Genomic DNA, 20,167 nt, shown 5'->3' on the forward strand with positions numbered 1-20,167 from the left:
GAGCTAGTCCCATTCTCCTTACCCTTTCCTCACAGCACTGTAAATGTTTAAGCTTCAAATGTGCATACAATTTCTTTTAAATTATTAATGCATTTTCTATCGCTGCTCATCTGGCAGAGTGCTTCAACTGATCACAACCTGCTTTTTTTTTAACATCGTCTCCTAATTTCTTTTGCAGGTGACTTTAAAGCTGTGTTCTCTTGTTGGAAACATTTTTTTTAATGCCATCAAAGCCTTTTTATTACTTGTAACATCTTTTATTAACTCTCTCCTTCATTGCTCCTCTGTATCTCAGAATGATTGAGCTCTTTCCAGCTGCAATCAGCCCATCAAACCAGGAATGATTTAGCTAGTCCCATTCCCTTCTCTTCCCACCATCCCATAGTTCTGCACATTCTTTACTTATCCATTTTGAAACTAACTCTAATATTCCTGGCAGTACATTTCGGACCTAAACCACCATGCTTTTTTTGTAGAATGAAAGCCCTCTTTCCACTTCTAATTATTTTGTCAGTGACCTTCATGTCTTGACCCCTTTGCCAATAGGAATAATTTCTCTCTACTCTGTCCCTACTCTTCATAATTTAAAATATCTCCATCAGATCTCACGGTGGCCTCTTCTATTCCAAGGAATACAATACCATATTTTGTCTTTTTTTTTAACAAACTTTCTACAAACTTTGCACATATACTCCTAGATCTGCTTCTTATACCCCTTTTAGAATCGTGTGCTCCAGTTTTTATCTCTATGCTACCAAAATGTAACATTTTTCTCAGCATTAAATTTAATCTACCACCAATCCACCAGCCTGCCTATTTCTCCTTGAAGTCTATTACTTTCCTCTTCACAGTTCATACACCTTTCAAGTTTTGTCATCTATACACTTGGAAATTGTGACCTGTATACCAAACTCCAAATTATTAACATGCATTAAGAGAACCAGGGGTCCTAATCTCACTTTCTAGTTACTCCCCTGTACTCTTCCCTCCAGTGTTAGAACAATCTGTACATTTTAAGTCTATTTCCTGTTACTGAACTAATTTCTATCCATATGCCATGGCCTTCAATCTTGCAGTAGAACAATTCCAGCTTTTCTGGTCTCTTTTGTGAACTCATTAAACCTTGACATCCATGCTGAAAAGATTGGATGCAGTATTCCTGTTGGAACCAAGACCAGAATTTGCCAATGTAATGAACATTGAGTAGGTTGCAGCTTAAAGTTCTGAATCAGGTTTATTATCACTGACATATGTTGTGAAATTTGTTGTTTTGTGTCAGCAGTACAGTCTAAGACATAAAAATTACTATAAGTTACAAAAATAAGTAGTGCAAAAGAGGAATAATGAGGTAGTGTTCATGGACTGTTCAGAAATCTGCATACCCACTCCCTCCTTCCCCACCATTTCCTTGAGGCTGTTGTATTAGAGCTAGCTGGGTTGTTCTTTCATAGAGCCTGTTTTGACCTGATGGGGCGAATGGCCACCTCTTGTGCTGTAACCATTCTGGTTTACCTGTGGCAAATGCATTTATCCTTGACAAGAATAGTAGAAGTCATCAATGCGCAGTCACACCAAAGACAATCCTCGGTATTGTGTGGCACTGCAGTTGTGTGAAATAGATAGAGAAAGATCTGCAGTTCAGGCACTGTGGTCCATCAGCACCAGCAAAAATGTACACTAGTACAATCTATAATCTGGCCTTGCAGTACCCTCACATTATGATAAAACCAGGGATATACCCTTGCTCAAGGAGGAGTGCATTGAAGTATATGTTGGGAGAAATACCAGGCCAACTAATTGGGTTCTAACACACACAAAATGCTGGAGGAACTCAGCAGGTCAGGCAGCATCGATGAAGGGAAATTGACAGTTGACATTTCGGGCCAGCACCCTTCATCAGGACTGGAAAGGGGGCAGAAGCCAGAATAAAAGGATGGTGGGAGAAGCACGAGCAGGTGGGTGATAGGTGAATCCAGATGAAGGGCGAAGGTGGGGGGGAGTGGCAATGATGTGAGAAGCTGGGAGGTGATAGGTGGAAGAGGCAAAGGGTTGAACAAGATGGAATTTGATAGGAGAGGACAATGGATTACGGAATAAAGGGAAGGAGGTAGGGAACCAGAGGGAGAAAGGTGTGGGTAATGGGCAGGTCGTGAGGGTGGGGGAAGGGAAAGTGAAGGGGCCAGAGGGGTAAGGGAAAACCAAAAATGGGTGGGAGGGAGCGGGGGGAGTGGTTACTGGAAGTTAGAGAAACCGATATTGATGCCTTCAGGTTGGAGACTACCAAGACTGAATATGGGGTGTTGTTCCACTAATCTGCATTAAGCCTCACTAGGTTGGGTTCCAACCTGGTGAAGCTGCAATCCAAGGCTATGTGCACACTGAACAGTATGCAATAGACTGAGCAACGTGATCTCACAATCAATGGCTTCGATCGTAGCTCTCCTCCTACCACTTCTAGTCATCAGTGGTGGTAATAAGCTAATGAGAGGAAGAGCCTCAGAGGACATCACATCGTCAACAATGATAGGATTCAATATGTGGTCCATCTCTGCTTCCTCCTGGGGCCTAGAAGCTCATCTCGGTCCATCTTGATTCACTTTGCATGATATCAAGAAGTGCTTGAGAACACTGGGTATCGCAGAAGCTTTGGGACCAGACAGTATCCTAGTTGTTATACCAAAAAGCCTGTGTTCCAGAACCAGCCTTGTCTTTAGCCAAACTGTTTCACTACAGGTGCAACACTGGCATCTACTCAACGGTGCGGAAAATCACCCAGTGTAGAAATATACCTGTTCACGAAACGCTAATTCCCTGTACTATCTATTTAGCAAAGCTTGAGAAACAACAACTTGGGATTCTATTTGTGCCGGACTGAAGATGAAGTTAATAAAATGAAACCAGTTCTATAGTACCAGGTGAATGGATATCAGGATAGGATGAAGCAGTGAAGGACAAGTCATAAACTTGTTCCATAAGAGAAATCGGTAATGAAATAAAAATACTTTCCTGCCGTCTGCTCATTTTATACTTCCCCAAAGAAAAATTAGTTTAATAATACAAACCTCAACTCCAGATCTGGTACAATCAGAATATTTGTAGAATTAAGGACTAACTAGATGACAACCACAATTGTGATCCGTTGCAGTTGTTCACAAAGACACCATTGTTCCAATTCAGAACCAGTAACCGCAGTATTAATCTCAAAAGAATCTACAAATTAACTCCTATTACCTAATTCAGGACAAGTAACTCGAAGCAAGTGAAGCTGAATCGGATATGAGGTATGCTTTGGCAACAAACACCCCTCTCAGGAATGCTAATGTCAGGGTGACTAATTTTAGGTGGGGCTCTTGGCCAGGAATTTTCAGTCAGAAATTGAGGCAGTTTCTAGACGGTGAGATAAATTGTACAGAAATTTACATGAGCCATGAGACTGAAGGGATAATTATGCTCCATGTATATTTCATGTGCTAGTTAATACAAAAGGAGAAATACTGTCTTTTTTTTGTTTTAAAGTAATTTGACTCTGTCTTCATTCTGACCTACACATTTTAGTTGAGAAATGTACACAATTTGAAGCTAGTTTTATACATTTCAAAAGATAAAATTTGAATTTAATTTAAACATTTACTGCTCTCAAGGATGCATAGTACAGCCATAGATGGACAGGAATGTGAGTGTTGCTTCAATCTAAAAATCATTTCTTAATTTCATATGATCCTATGCCTACAATATCTTGCTCCAGGTAAAATGCAAAAAGTTAAATCAATACCAACAATATAAAATAGACAAATTCCCACTGAGGTAATGCAATTAAAGTCCAGTAAGAGGGAATTATTTAAGAAAGGTAACCAAGCTAATGCTAAATCTGACTTGTGAATGCTTGATATGGTGCCAAAAGTGGGAAAACTGTTCCTACCCCACCAGCACTGATTTTATTTAAAAAGAAATTTCCCAAGGCAAGTAAATTTAAAAATTAATGGGATCTGGTCTGTCTGATTACATAAGGCTGTGCACTACTCAAGGAAGTAGTTCATGTTACCTTGTGTCTTGTATATTTTTGATTGTGCCCATAAACGTTATGAACAGTCTCTGCTGCCAGGCTGTCCATTTTTAATACTTTCTTAAAAAGTTTCTAAAGTCATGACTTTGTTTACTAATAATTCTATTAGATTTTAAATTGTTCACTGGCTCATCAATGATTAAGATCAGGAAGATCACTCCTTTGGCAGAAATGTCTTCATTTCCATATTTGCCTTTTGGCTGTATCTTGCAATTGAGGCTTCCATTGACCTAACTCTTCAACTAATTTGAAAGTAGTGTTGTCAAATACTATGAAAATTGAAATTTCAAAAACCTTAGTCTGTACACTTTGAGTGACCATACCAAGTAGTAATATTTTTCTTAACGAGTACAAATTATATACTTTTTATGTGAAAGTATTCAACTAGAAACAATCTTGAAGCCCAGGAAGATAGTTAATACTATTGTTTGATGTTTTCTAACATCTAATTAGTCAAGGTATCAAGGGGTATGGGGAAAAGGCCGGGAATTGGGGCTAGATGGGAATAGTTTAGTTTAGCTCATGATGAGGTAGTGGAGCAGACTCGATGGGCCGAATGGCCCACTTCTGCTCCTTTGTCTTGTGATCCTGGATGGTCTGAATAAAATCACTGGTACAGCAGGCTTCATCCTGCAAACTCATGGTACAGCGAGACCTCCAATTTGACTTCTGTCCATTTAAAAAAAAATGGTATGTCTCTGCTTGTAGGGTGGATTTTAATTGCATGTCATAAGTGATTCATAAATAATACTTGAAATAAGAAAATAACAACATGTTTCTAATTAAGTTACTGAAGTTCAAATTAAAATAAATATTTAAATATGCAGATATGTCCTAATTCTGGTTTTGATGTATGTTTGATTTTTGTAAACTCTGTATTCCACTGTTTTCACTGATATTTGGAATTAAGTTATTACAAGTCAAACTTCAACAAAATCTTACACTATATAACATTTTTTTTGAAGTGCCATTTGTTTCTGTTCTGTTCATAAGACCACAAGGTGTAGGACTAGAATTAGGCCATTTGGCCCATCAGCTCTGCTCTGCTGTTTAGCTATTTTCTTTTGCAAAATAGAAGTTCATTGGCCCTTTCAAAGAATGGAAATCAGATTAGCAAACTTCTGATTTCGGTGACTCCATTTAACTGTGCAGTAAGGGATTCAAACTTTTAGAGAAGGCAAGGAGAATGATTTTTTGTTACTATATTTGAACAGTTTTTGGAAGGATATACTTTCCATTTTCTTCTAACATATTGGCAGCAGAAATAGGTAATTTTAGCATAGTATTGACTAACACCAACTCTGACTGACCTCAACTACTGAAGTATCCTTTGCCATGTGAAAAAACATTTGGAGATAACAATCTCTCCTGTGATCTAACCTCCTTTCACTTTCTGCTTGTGTTCTAACATTCTGGGTCATTGCAGTGCAGGCTGACCTATTGTGGCTACAAATTTTTAAATCCTTATCTTCTCATTCAGATCTCTTGCGTCTGTCTTGTGTCCTTTGAATAAAATAATTTGCATGAAGCTACAAAATTGTCTTCAAGCAGAGTTGTAAATATGGGTTGACTGAATTAACTATGTATTCTAATGGCCTGTGACACCCTCCCTTCACAGCAACGTGTGCCTTGTTTGTATTTTTGGATGTTTTGAATACAAACTCAGATTGCAGTCCTTGCTATTTTTGGTTGGCTGGGCTGGATGGTTTCTGCTGCTTTTCAGCCTCTTGATAATGGGTAGTAAGATTAAAATTAGGTACAAGGTGTTTGTGAAATCCCAACATAGTTGCTGAAGGGTTAAAGAAATGTGCACATTTGTAAAGGCCAAAGTTGATATAATATTTGAAATTTTATTAAGCTAAAGAAGATGAAATTGTGTGGTGAAGAGTAATCAAAAATTCAGATGATATTAATATCACGATTTATTGAAATGACAGTGCAACATGGAAGCTCAAAACAATAAGAACCATAGAACATAAGAACCATATGACATAGAACCATAGAACACATAGAACTATAAGCCGCATTAATGTTGAAAGGAATAAGTGAATTGCCAAGGGAATTTTGATACATTTGTGAAAGTATTTGTTGGTGTAGTAGAATTCTCCAGATCTGACCTGGAGTCAGAATTTTAGTTGGCAGCATTGGAATCCCTGGAGAATTAGGTGTGTTGTCTATTTAGAACACTTGAAGAGAAATTCAATGTGGGGGTTTAATTTCTTTAACAAAGTACTTTAATGCATGATCAGAAAAATGGTAAATCATTCAAGCTGAAGTGGCCTTGGAATTATTTCCCCCATGTCAGGTGATATCATGATTTGTCAAGTAGATTATTGGTGTACATGGAATGTGTATGGGCAGGCTTGTTAAGGTTGGTATTTTCCTGCCCATTTGTACATAACCAGAGGTGCACGGCTTTCAACAAAGGAATTGAAAATTTAATTGGAATAACCATTTTGTATCATCAATACTCAATTCACTGATCAATGCTGGTTGATCATTTTAGTTGATTCTAATTTTTAGTGATTTGTTAAGCACTAATGGTTGATTAGCAGTAAAGATCCAAGGATGAACAAACACACAGATTATCATTCTGGGTCTCTGTATAAATTAGTACCTGTGCTTTCTACCAGTTCTGACGTGCAGAGTGCAACTGCTACAGGTCTGAAGCATGGGATTGGATTTGAGCGTTGGCCTATTGTGATGACCAACGGGAGATGAGCTAATTCAGATATCATAGGAAAGTTCTTTAATAAAACTGGTTAGGTCTAAAGCTTTGAGTAAGATATTCCTGAATTGGTGCCACATAGTTGGTGGTTTAGGGTTGTTCTTGCTACATAGTGGTCAAAATGTTGAAAACTAATTCCTTATATATAAAATGACATAAATAGGTATTTTCTGCAGATATGGATTGTTATAACTTAAATTTATGTGTGAGTGAAGGGCTAATACTGTCATGAAAATTAAGTTGTCTGTTTCTGCAAATAAGTGTTTTTGTCAGCTATTCAATCACACAATAATTGGTATGTTTAATTCTGATTTCATTCTGCAATGGGATATAGATTGAGTGGGTGAAAACCTGGCAAATGGAGGTTCATGTGGGGAAGTGTGAAGTCATGTAGTTTCGTAAGAGAAATTAAAAAAGGTGGATTATTATCTAACTGGAAAGACTGCAAATGAGTGAAGTCCATAATTCCCTGAAAGTTGCAATACAAATAGATAGGATGGTAAAGAAGGCGTATGGCATACTTGCCTTCATTGGTCATGGCACTGAGTATATATTTTTTAAAAAATTGAGAAGTCCTTGAGGGACCTGGGAATACAGGTCCATAAGTTCCTTGAAAGTGGCGTCACAGGTGGATATGGTTGTAAAGAGAGCTTTTGCCACTTTGGCCTTCGTAAATCGACATTGAGTACAGGAGTTGGGATGTTATGTTGAAGTTAGTATTGTTGCATATCAATAAGCTTGAAAGAGTGCAGAGAAAATTTTCAAGGGTGTTGCCGGGACTTGAGGACCTGAGTTATAGGGAAAGGTTGAATAGGTTAGAACTTTATTCCCTGGAGCGCAGGAGAATGAAGGGAGATCTTATAGAGGTATACAAAATGATGAGGGGTATAGATAGGGTGAATGCATGTAGGTTTTTTCCCCTCAGGTTGGGTGAGACTAGAACTAGAGGACATAGATTCCCCTTACATATTTTACCTTTCACCCTAAACCTAAGGGGAAACTTCTTTATTCAGAGGGTGGTGCAATTGTGGAATGAGCTGTCAGCCACTTCCACTGGTAGCTCATTCTACATTTGCAGAAGAAGTTTGGGTAGGTACATGGATGGGAAGTGTTTGGAGGGATATGGTATGTGTGCAGGTAGATGGGACTAGGCAGAAGATCAAGTTGGCATGGAATAGATGGGCCGAAGGGACTGTTTCTGTGCTGTAGTACTCTGACAAATTTTGTCAATTTTTATTTTTAAGACCCTCAATACTGTGGGGCAATAAGATTTGGATATGACGTCACTGTGTCGGTTTCGTTGGCAGTCACAGCTGAGTCCCTCCTTTTTCCATGGCCTCTCCAGTTCAAAGGCATGTGAACAGATGTCTCAGAGTGCAGTACTGCTGCACTCTTCATCTGCGAGGCATTTCCTCTGGCATATTTCATTGTGAGGAGCCACAGTAACCATGGGCAGCTCTTACACCGGCTCCTTAAAGTAATCTCTCGGCCTTCACTTCCACCAGTTCACCTTCCATTAACCCATTACTCCCCTGAACTCCTTCTACACCACCTTGTTACCATGAACCACAGTCCTCAAATCCCATCCCTTTTCCTGATATCCCCCTTCCTAAACCCTTTCCCAATCCACAAGCCTGTCTGTTCCCCAAGTATAGTGTTGGCCTCAGCTGTTAAATAATAGCAGTGGGTCGCTCTGTCATCACTGATATTTTTTTAAAAAGCAAAGAGCTTAATACGAGAGAAAACATTCATAGGAGTGCATTTCCACTGGCAAAAGGGGGTCATTAAATTTTTTAAAAAATTTTATTTACAGTGTGGTAACTGGCCCTTCCGGCCCAACGAGTCCGTGCTGCCCATTTTAAACCCAAATTGACATACCTGTATGTCTTTTAGAATGTGGGAGGAAACCGGAGCACCCGGAGGAAACCCACACAGACGCAGGAGAACGTACAGACTCCTTACAGACAGCGACGGGAATCGAACCCCGATCGCTGGCACTGTAATAGTGTCGTGCTAACCACTACGCTACTGTGCATATGGAAAATCGTGACAGGATTTCCAGGAACGGAACCTCCCCCATATGTTCCTAGTCAAAGTACGTTGTCCATAAGCAAATGTAAAATTGCACTGTTCAATAAATGATAGCAACAAAATTACCTTTGTGCCTTTGTAGTGTATAAAAGGTTGACCAGTGTGATTGAATTGTAAATTTTGCCTAAAATTCTGGCTTCACTGTTGATTGTAGAAGTGTTTTTGCCAAGTGCCTCAAAGAAGGTGGGTTGAGAACTGAGATGCTGGGGAACTGGAAGGAATATATGTGCCAAAAGTCCTACAGAATTTAACGCAGGGCTTCTTTTAAGTTCACTTCCCAATAACAAGCAGCCTAATAGGCTACAAGTCTTTTGGGCAAGAAGCAAGAATCAGGACAGGCAGTAAGGTGTGAGGAATTATGCAGGGTTGGGGTGGTGGGGTGTCCCTTGATTGTTGCAAATGGGTGAAGGTGTGATTGGCAGCATGGGTTGATGTGCTATTAGGTGGTCATTGGGTGAGTTTAAGGGAGTGGGAATGTTGTGGTTCATTGGGTGACTTAATTGGTCTGGAGGATACTCTTCTGCTCTTGGCCCAAAAACACCAGCATAATGGATTTTGGAATTGATCTCTTCTCCCCTTCCTGAATCTGCCAAGTTTTCTGAGGCCTGTGAAGCCCAGGTACCCCTGTGGTTAAAAGTAGAATCGCTTTCTGTGAGTGGATCTTTTCTTCTAGCATACTGTATATTAAAACTGAAAGTGGCCTGTTTTGAGAGACTGCTTTGGTTCCTGTTCTAGATTTTTTACAATCTTACTTCTGACATGACCCATGCCGCCAGTCTTTAAGGGTGGAGGTTCCCTCTGAAAATCTTCATGGTTAAATTAATTCTCCACTTGGTATTTGCTACGATTTTTAAAAAAGTAATCAGGGAAATTTATTTTTATCAGCCTTGTTGCCACGCATCCTCTTGTTCGCTATGAAATACCGGTTGCCATGTTCTTATGGATCTGCATTCCACAGGGTTTTCAACATAAAGAAGAAAGATTGAATAGACCCAGACTATATAAAATTTGGTAGAATGAAAAATCACATCGAAACTTGCAAAATTCTTAAAGGACATGCAAGGCTAGATACAAGAAGGATGTTTACCTGACTGAGGAGTCTCGGACCAAGGGTCAGGGTTTAAGAATAAGCAGGTATGCTGTCTAGGACTAACTTGAGGAGAAATTTATTTACTCAGAGGTTGGTGAACCTTGGGAATACTCTACCCTTAATTGGAACTGGAAATGTGGGGGAGGAGAAAAACAAGTGTGCTTTAAATTGCAGAGATGAAGAGTGGTGAGAAGAACAAAGAGGCACTTCTGTGATGGTGTGGAAACCAAGGTTAACCAAGTGAGGCAAGGCACTCGAAGCTGTCTAATTACCCTTATTCATCTATTAACTAGAGAGAGAAAATACATACACACACACATATATATTATATGTGGAACTGAGCAAGGCAGAACACATCAGTTACTGAAAGTCTGATACAAAAGAGAATGCTGGAAATGCCCAGAGGATCAAGCAGCACCAGTGGAGAGGGGAAAAATTGTGTTAAGGGAGATGACTTTGCTTTCAACATCAGTGTCTCTGTTTTCTTTTTTCCCTAACTGTGGCTTTCTCCCTACCATAGTTGGTATGGCTCTCATCTATTTCCCATACTTCTGTTCTCAACCCTTCTCCCAGCCAGAGCAAGGATGGGGGTTCCTCTTTGTCCTTGAATTCCACCCCACCAACCTCTGCATTCAGTAGCTCATCCTCTGTTGTTTCTGCCATCTTCAATGATATTCTCCTCACTTCTACCACATTTTCCTCTTCTGTTTCAGTGTGCCAAAGGGACTGTTCCATTTGTGGTTCCCTAGTTCACTGTACCATCTCCACCAACCACTGTCCTCATGGCACCTTCCCACATAAGAAAAGCAACATCTGCCCTTCTTATTTCTTCCCTTCCTGTCATCCAAGAACCCTCAATCCTTCGCTTCCACTTCAGTGTATTGCACTTGGTGCTCAGACGTGGTCTCATCTACATCAACGAATCAAGCATAAATTGGGTGATCACCTTGCAGAAAACTTCTGTTCAGTCCACAAGGGTAACCTGGGCTTCCAGTTGCCTGTCACTTAATTCTCACTCCCTTTCTGACTTTGGCCTCCTACACGGTTCCAGTGAAGCCCAAAGAACAGCAGCTCATTCTCAAATTGTGTACTTTCCAGTTTGGATTCTATCATCAATTTAGCAATTTCAGATAACAGATGTTTGTTTCAAATTTGGCTAGTTCTGATGTAAGATCATCCGCCTTAACCCTCTTCAAAAGGTGCTGCCTGTTCTGCTGAGTAATTGTAACATTCTCTTTTGTTTGAGGTTTCCAGCAGCTGCTGCGTTCTGCATCTTGCAGTTCTGGCATGTTGTTTTATTTTGTATTCTCTCGCGCTCTCTCTCTCCCCTGTCCATCTATTACTTGACTATTCTGAAATTATTATGTCACCTGGACCCTTGGCCTTCATACTATCACAGACATCCTCTAGTTTTCTTCCCCCGCTGACCCTTCTTTGCAACTTCAAATATTCTTGTTTTCTCTCTTTTCCAGTTCTGATAAAGGGTCATTGACCAAAAATGATAACTCTGTCTTTGTCTCCTCAGAATGCAGCCTGGTGTGCTGAGTATTTCCTGAGCTTTGTTTTTATTTCAGATTTCCAACATGTGCAGTTTTTGATTTTGAATTAGTGAACTCTGTGTCCTTGGATTAAAGTCAAAAAATGATATAAAATTGACAGTTTGATTCTTAGCTATACAGTGACCACTTTTAGAATTGACATTGGAGTCTGCTCAGAACTGTACCAGGCTTGACAATGACTTAATCATCCTACCTGATCTGTTTTTGAATTATCATTGATGACTATGTTCATGTGTGACGAAGGTCTTTATGAATCAAGTATTGATGCTGGCTGCTGGAAAGAAAGGGGGGGAAAAAGTAGGAAGGGGGCAAGTGGAAGGAGAGTAACTTCCAGACTCTCTTGAATTCTACAACTTTGGGTAACTTGATTTCTCTGTCTGTATCATTCATCCACCTGCGATATTGGCTCAGCTTGGTGGTTTTTTCCTCTCTATGAAAGTAGAGAGGGAAAAAAAAATCATCAATTCATATTTTGTCAACAAAACCAAAGAGCTGGTCATTGACTTCAGGAAAGGGGGCGGTGTGCATGCACCTGTCAACGTCAACGGTGCTGAGGTCAAGAGGGTTGAGAGCTTCAAGTTCCTAGGAGTGAACATCACCAATAGCCTTTCCTGGTCCAATCACATAGATGCCACGGCCAAGAAAGCTCACCAGCGCCTCTACTTCCTCAGGAGGCTAAAGAAATTTGGTATGTCCCCTGTGACACTCACCAAATTTTATCGATGCACCATAGAAAACATCCTATCTGGATGCATCACAGCTTGGTATGGCAACTGCTCTGCCCAGGACCAAACAAACTGCAGAGAGTTGTGGACACAGCCCAGCGCGTCACGGAAACCAGCTTCCCCTCCTTGGACTCTGTCTTTACCTCTTGCTGCCTTGGTGAAGCAGCCAGCATAATCAAAGACTCCCACCCACCTGGGTCATTCTCTCTTCTTTCCTCTCCCATCAGGCAGAAGATACAGGAGCCTGAGGGCACATACCACCAGGCTCAAGGACAGCTTCTATCCCACTGTGATAAGACTGTTGAATGGTTCCCTTATACAATGAGATGAACTGTTGACCTCACGATCTACCTTGTTGTGACCTTGCACCTTATTGTCTACCTGCACTGCACTTTCTCTGTAGCTGTGACACTTTACTCAGTACTGTTATTGTTTTTACCTGTACTACCTCAACGCACTCTGTACTAACTCAATGTAACTGCACTGCGTAATGAATTGACCTGTACGATCGGTATGCAAGACATGTTTTTCACTGTACCTCGGTACAAGTGACAATAATAAACCAATACCAATAGAGGACATGCCCATCCCAACCTCCTAGGCAAGTCTTCCTGCTCTGCATTATGTGACTCCTACATTCAATGTTCTTAAATTGCTCCCATTCACTGATTGACCAGATAACCTTGTTTATAGATTATCCCCAGTTTTACCCTATTAGTGATATCCAGCCTCTTCTGCCCTCTGCAGTTTAATGAGCTTTTTTTCTTTCCTCCTAGTTCTGTTAACTCTTTCTCTTCCCACAAATATGGTCTGTCCTGCTGAGTATTTCCAGCATTTTCTGTTTTTGTTACTATCCACCCTATTACTATTCAGCCTTTCATGATTTTTTTTCACCTATATTTTTTCACGCCCTCTTTGGCTGTCGAAACAAAACAATGTCAGACTCTGAACATCTTGAACCTCGTTTAATGCTTTGCATTGCTCTGAGACTTGGTTACCCTGAAATAGCTGTTTCCAGTCCACTTTTACTCATTTACTTCAGTCGAGTAAAATTAGTCTTGTGTCAGTTTGGAAATTTTACTCCTATTTTATAAGGAAAGTATTATTTAACTGCACAACAAGAATTTGCTTTAGATATTTCTATGTGATATTGTCTATGCAACTAAATCTTTTGAAGTATTTTAAATTGAAAAAGGAAGTCTTGGTTGGGCTAAACTTGATTGTTTTAATGTGTGGTTAAGGATTATAGACTAGATTTAGTCTAAGTACAGGGAGCAAGTATCTACATTATGCTTATTAATGCCTACTTAAGTGTTGACTACTGTGGACTAATTGATTCTAGGTGAGACTGCTCTAGATCTTATGGGGATTGTAAATCATAAATATGCAATTACCTCGCCTGTTATAAATCTGACCCACGATTAAACAATCCAGGTTTTTTGTGAATGTGTTAGCCTTTTCTGAACTTTATGAAGATTTGATTATTTTTAAAAACATTCTCAGAATGTGCTAACTGGATTTAATGTGTCAAAACACAAATGAAGTCTCATCTGTGATGCATTGGGCACTCCTATGTTAATGAAGAGAAAGGTGAGTCTAGGTACTTGTTTCTGGTGATCGTGGTTTAGGATGAGTCATGTGAACAAGGTCTAGTTTGCCTGTGACACCTCCTATGTGTAACATCACTTGGCCTTTTAGGTCAGGTTGGTAACCATTGAGTTCCAGCTTCCACCTACTACATGACTTCACTGGCTATTTTTGACAAAGGACCCTTGATGGATTGTGTGCCTGGACAGATTGACCAAGGGGAGTGGCATAACAATCATTTCTGTCTTTAGCTCGCCTTGCATGGCTTTGAAAAACCTGAGTTATTAGGTCACCAAAACTTCAGGATGATCGCTCATCTAACTCCCACTTGTAATGCTGCTATCATGACTGCAGCTGAATCCAACCAAGTACAAGGGCAAATGTGACCTGCCCAGAAATTTACAGCACACTTGGCTACTTGGTCATTTTATTCATACTGGCCACAAATGGCTAACTGGGTTAAGCTAGCTTCAGTTCTTGGCCCACACTGGAACACTTGTCAGGCGGTAGCTAGAATTCTGTCTACAGTGCTGGAAGGATGCAGTGGGAAGGGTCTAGATGGATTTATAAAGATTTGTAAAGATGTTGCTGGGGTGGAGGATTGTTGTTATGAGATGTGTTCTTAGGAACAAGAGCACTAAGAAAAGCAGCACTAAAGGGTATCAGAAAGATGCCTTGCTGACAGTGCTACTGTGCTGGGTAACTGTGATAAAACCTTGCCCTCCTTGCTGCTACGTGGGTGATTCTTTGTGGAGGGCAAGGGTTCACGCCAGGTTCCCAGCATAACAGCATGAGGCAGTGGGAAGGGCAGGAGTTGACGACAGGTTCCTGGCGCCGCAGCCTGACTGGATGTATTTTTTTAAAAGTACAGGGGGTGAATGTTCGAACTGGAGGATCAAGAGTGCTTTAATGAAATATGCTCTGCAGGGTACCAGTGAAATTCTTTTCGATACGTTGCTCACAAACTAGGAGGCTTCACTTTAAGAATAGTTGGCTTCAAGCCCAGTTATGTCTGTTGCTACTGACTGGGGCCTCCCTAATTTTTTATTTGGAAAAATGCAACACATGACTGCTGCTGCCTGACAGCTATTAGAACCTCAGTGCTATCTGTGTGGCATTTGCATATTCTCCCTCTGACTCTGTGGGTTTCCCAGGTGCTACATCCCAAAGATGAGCTGGTTGGTAGGCTAATTGGCTACTGTAAAGTACCCACAGTGTAGGTGGGTGGTAGGAGAATTGGGGCAAGTGGATGGGCATACAAAGAATAAGTTACAGGGAAATAACTGGAGCAGTGGGATTGCTCAGAGCTAGCATAGAATCAGTAGGCAAATCAGCTGTGTTGTATGAAATTATTAAAATTTGAGAGAACATGAATATATTATGTTAGCAGTTGACAACAATTTCCGTGGAACAAATGCTTCAGTGCACTCGACAACATTCTTGCAATTGTCTTTTTTTATTTGATTAAATGAAAAGAATTAGTAACCTTGAGAGCTTACTCAAATGGCCAATCTCCATGTGAGTCAAAGACTTGCAGGTGGGAGATGATGCTTTTTGACTGCCTCCCAATAAACCACTGAGATTATTACAGTGGAGGGATGCATTAAATCACCTGTTTTGTTTTATTGGGAGTGTATATAAATTTTGGTACTACTTAGTTTGAAATTTCTGAATTGTCTGCATGTTTGTAACCAAGCTGTGAATGGAACCAGCAGAAAAAAATACGTATTTGAATATTATTCTCATTTTAAATATGTCTAACTTTTATGAATTAGATTTTTTTGTGTTATAGCTGCTCTTGTTTGAAATGTTGATGTTAAAACCTACTTGTAAACTTTGGTCAGTCTGAAGAGAACCGTGGATGGTACTACATTGAGAGAAACACAGATGAGCTTAATTTGATTTGGATTCATTTGTTCTTTATACAGGTTATAGTTGATCAATAATATGTTGATCATTCTGGTTTCTGCTCCATAACAAAATGAAGGAAACTTTTCCATGTACTATATTCATTACACCATCTGGATTTTATAAATTACAGCACATTTCAGATATTTTCAGCAGGTGCTCGTACTATAATTATATTTTTTTAATGAAAAGTGGGCAAAATTAGGGCAGGCACGGTAGTGTAGCGGTTAGCGTAACACTATTACAGCACCAGCGACCAGTATGTTCTCCCTGTGTCTGCGTGGGTTTCCTCCGGGTACTCCGGCTTCCTTCCACATTCCAAAGACATATGGGTTAGGAAGTTGTGGGCATGCTATGTTGGCACCGGAAGTGTGGTGAGACTTGCGGGCTGCCCCCAGATCACTCTCTGCAAAAGATGCATTTCACTGTGTGTTTCGATGTACGTGTGACTAATAAAGATATCTTAAAATTGCATTACAGATGAAAATATAGCTTAAATATTCACTATTATCTTCAATGTAGAACATTGGGCTCTATAAACTCTAGTTGAAGAACCATTGCTATTTAAGTGGGTTTATCGACTTGATTTAAATCTATTTAAATCTAAAAGATCTAGAGAAGGATCATCATGTGTTAATTGGCTTATAGCTGCCTTTGAAACACATGCTCTAAGCTCATTATCAGATAATTGTGAGGGTGAAACTTCGCAATAGATACTTTGGGGGGTGGATGGGTGGTTGGTTGGGTAGGAAGAGGGAGAAAATGTTAGAATCCTCTGAACTGCAGAAGATTCTGATTTTTTTTTCTTGGTAGTGAGCAAAGCTGAAGCATGAAATCAAATGCTTCCTTCCCTTTGTAGGCAGTTGTAGTACATTTTCAAGCTGAGCTCCCAGTCAAAGGACTTGCCATTCATCTTGTGCATATTCCTGAGAATGTGAATTTATTTCTTGATTAGCATTGACAGTCGAAAGATTGTTGGCATTTCTTTGTCATGGGTATAAATTTGAGTTAAACCATGTTATGGATGAGGATTCTTTTCAGAGAGTTTGAGTTGTTTTGGTGCAGATAAATACTTGAGAGTAGTTTTTATTAAAATTGTGGTTAAATTGTCACAGTCTTGTGTTTTAATCTTTAGCCCAAGGGAAATTTCTCCAAGAATGAGATTTTACCAGTACCCTGAATATCAGTGGTATGAAATGCAGGACCCCTTGTCCATATTACCAACATTTCAATCTGAACCTTGCATCTGTGCACAGTGTGATATTGTTTGCTCTTTTAAGTTGGATAAAACCATTATTAAATATAGTGCAGAACTCTAGAGAATTTTGTCTGCCTTGCCTATTTTGCTCCATAATTTTCACAGGACAAAATAGATCCCTAACCTCATTTATTCCCTCTCCCCTTAGTGCACATGCTTTGTACTCTGCATATATGCTTTCCTTCCCTTGCTTTAATTCACCATCCCCCTTGTACTACGACCTTTCTGTCTGTGGCTTTGTGCACTGTTATGATGAGGCCCAATGCAAGCTTGAGGAACAGCACCCCATCTTCCGTCTGGCCATGTTGCTGCCTCTCAGACTTGATACTGAGTTCTCCAACTTTAGGTAACCCTTTATCTGTTCATGACTACCCATTTCTGCCTGTTGTCATTTTGCCTCAGTTTTTCTTCTTCTATTAGTACAGTACATGTCCCAGGGACTCGGTATTAACTACACATAGCACAGACAAAGAAGCATAATGTGCTTCTGTTACTTGAACTGCCCCCAATAAACCACTTGGTCTTGCAGTATTAGAGAGATTTCCTTTGTTTTACCCATTCCTTCCCCCATCTTCTCTGCTATAGAAAGCTAACCTGTTTTCCTCTCTTTTCTATTTCTGACGAAGGGGCCCAGACCCTTTTCTTCTTCCACAGATGCTGCCCGACCTGCTAAGCATTTCCAGCATCTTGTTTTTCTTTGATTTCCAGCATCTGCATTTTTATCCTTTTCATTTGCTTTCTCCCTTGTTCACATTCCAGAAGAAGGCATTAACTTTGAATGTTCTAAAAATTATAAATGTTAAAAATGTTTGGTTTCAGGCTCAGTCTTTCAACATTCATGTCAGGGTGTAGAGGGTAATGTAAAGTGGGAGAAATATGCATGCTATGAATAGTTTTGTGGTAGAATAAATCAAATTTGATTGTAATTTGAACTCGTGCAGCTCTTTTTCCATTTTTGGGTGCTTTGGTTTTATACATTTGATGCATAACATGTATTGTATAGGTCAGAACAATTAAAATTAAGAACAATTTACTTTTGGATCAGAATTGCACATTACCAGACAGAAGATGGAAGTGGGAATAAACCAATATTCCCCAGATTGGCGGGCTATGACTAACGAGGTACTGCATAGATTAGTGTTTGGAGCCCTAGCTATTCACAATGTACATCACTAATATGAACATGCAAATATTGGTGAAAGTGTACCTGTCTTATTGTTTACTGTTTTAGCCCACCTTCCCTAAAATTTAATATGCCTCCCATTAGGAGTGAAGTAAAGGTTCGCTGGGCTGGTTCTATGGATGGTGGGTTTTGCTGTATTAGGACAGAGTGAGTAAAATGGGTCTACGTTCTCTTGAGTTCAGGAGATTGTGAATCTTTGGAATTCTAGACACTGGAGGGCTGTGGAGGCTGAGACACTGATTTCATTCAGAATGGAGATTGATAGGATATTAAGGGAATAAAGGGATGTGGGTAAGAGAGAGGCATTAAAGTACAAGATCAGCCATGAACATGATGAATGACAGAGCAGGCTTGAAGGGCCAAAGGCCTACTTTTGCTCATTTTTCGTTGGTCTTTGTATCGTGTAAAATTGAGAGAAACCATAAAAGATATGGGAAGTTTGGGGTGGGTGAGGCGGAATAAAGATGCTTTTCATTGGAATTACTAATTCCCTTAGCGACGTTTGAATTGGAGTTCGATGTTGCCCTCCCACCCCCACTTGTGGAAGTGTGGAGAGATTTGTTGACTACTATGTATAGGTATTAATATATATTTATTCTCTGTGAGATGTTAAAAGTTTATACAAAACCTTCTCTAATTATTCACTAATTGTTATTTTAAAACTGGAAGCTGGGTGTTTTTCCTTTATTGCACGACATGTCTGGGCTTGGTGTCTGCTAACACTTTATATGCCTACAGCATTTTTGAATAATGTGTTACAAGCTTTTAATCATACAAAGAAGCTTTAAGGCTTAATAGGCCTAACGTTTCTGGATCAAACATCACATTCATTAAGCCTTGCAAATCAGTCCCTAGAACTTGCCAAGATTTGGGATGTTATTGGACGCGCTATGGAATTGCCTACAATAATAGATGAAGAATATCATGTTCCCTGACTCTAATAGCTGAATACATTCCATGTGAAAAGCTGGTTCTAATCTTGAAATTGGTTTGGGAGGAAAAGTGTCTACCAAATGTTGGATTTTGGCCAATAGTCAAATTTCAGATATTCCTGGGAAACATAGAATCAAGAAAGCAGCAGAAAATCTCATAACAAACACGATTTTAGATGCGTGTTTTTAGGAGAGTCTACCCTTGATAATTGACCTTCAAAAAGAATTGGCTGTAAAATGCTTGGGATGATCTGAGAATATGGAGTTTTATACATGCAAGTTGATTACTTAATGGGGAGGAATATTGCTGTTAGCATATTCTGGGGCATACATTTCCTTCATTTGTTCTTAAACTCTGTTTTATGGTTCTCCTAATGGGACGATTTTTCTACAGATGTTTGTTTTACTTTAGGGCTGGAGTCTGATTTTTTTTCAGTGGGAAATCAAAACACTTTAATTTAACTAGTATTCTAGATATTGGCATTAAGTAATTGAATTTATACAGCACAATGAGTAGTTTCTTGGAATGTGTTCTTAAAACTGATGTTCAAAAATGATTATAATTCCATTTTTCAGGGGAAACAGCCATTGAAGTCTCTTCGTCACTGCTAATATTTTCTGGGTGCAGTTTAGTTGTCCTCGTTGTTCTGATCGTGAATTGTGCGTCTTGCTGTAAAGACCCGGAAATAAATTTCAAGGTGAGCACGTAGGATGCACCTTGGTTTCTCTGATTTTTAATCAGCTGCCACATAATTTTATGAACTGTTACATTTAAATTGTCTTTACGATGTATTGGCGATATATCAATCAATACAGAATGTTTATTATGTAGTCCCACACCGCAGATGGATGATTCAGGAGATTATTCAACAGTAGTGTAGTGGTTAGCGCGACGCTATTACAGCGCCAGCGATCAGGGTTCGATTCCCACTGCTGTCTGTAAGGAGCTTGTACGTTCTCCCGTGTCTGCGTGGGTTTTCTCCGGGTGCTCCGGTTTCCTCCCACATTGCAAGGACGTACGGGTGGGTTAAATTGGGCGGCGC

General features: G+C 39.8%; 1 protein-coding gene across 1 annotated transcript in view; it reads left to right on the forward strand.

Annotated features, from left to right (window-relative positions):
* lmtk2 (lemur tyrosine kinase 2) overlaps nucleotides 1-20,167 on the forward strand; it is a 104,212-nt gene that overhangs the window by 8,923 nt on the left and 75,122 nt on the right. Inside the window, 1 exon segment of the mRNA XM_052021233.1 lies at nucleotides 19,701-19,822. Within this exon segment, the coding sequence (XP_051877193.1) occupies nucleotides 19,701-19,822 (122 nt within the window).

The sequence above is a fragment of the Pristis pectinata genome, chromosome 8, assembly GCF_009764475.1.
Source record: "Pristis pectinata isolate sPriPec2 chromosome 8, sPriPec2.1.pri, whole genome shotgun sequence".
Classification (NCBI taxonomy): domain Eukaryota; kingdom Metazoa; phylum Chordata; class Chondrichthyes; order Rhinopristiformes; family Pristidae; genus Pristis; species Pristis pectinata.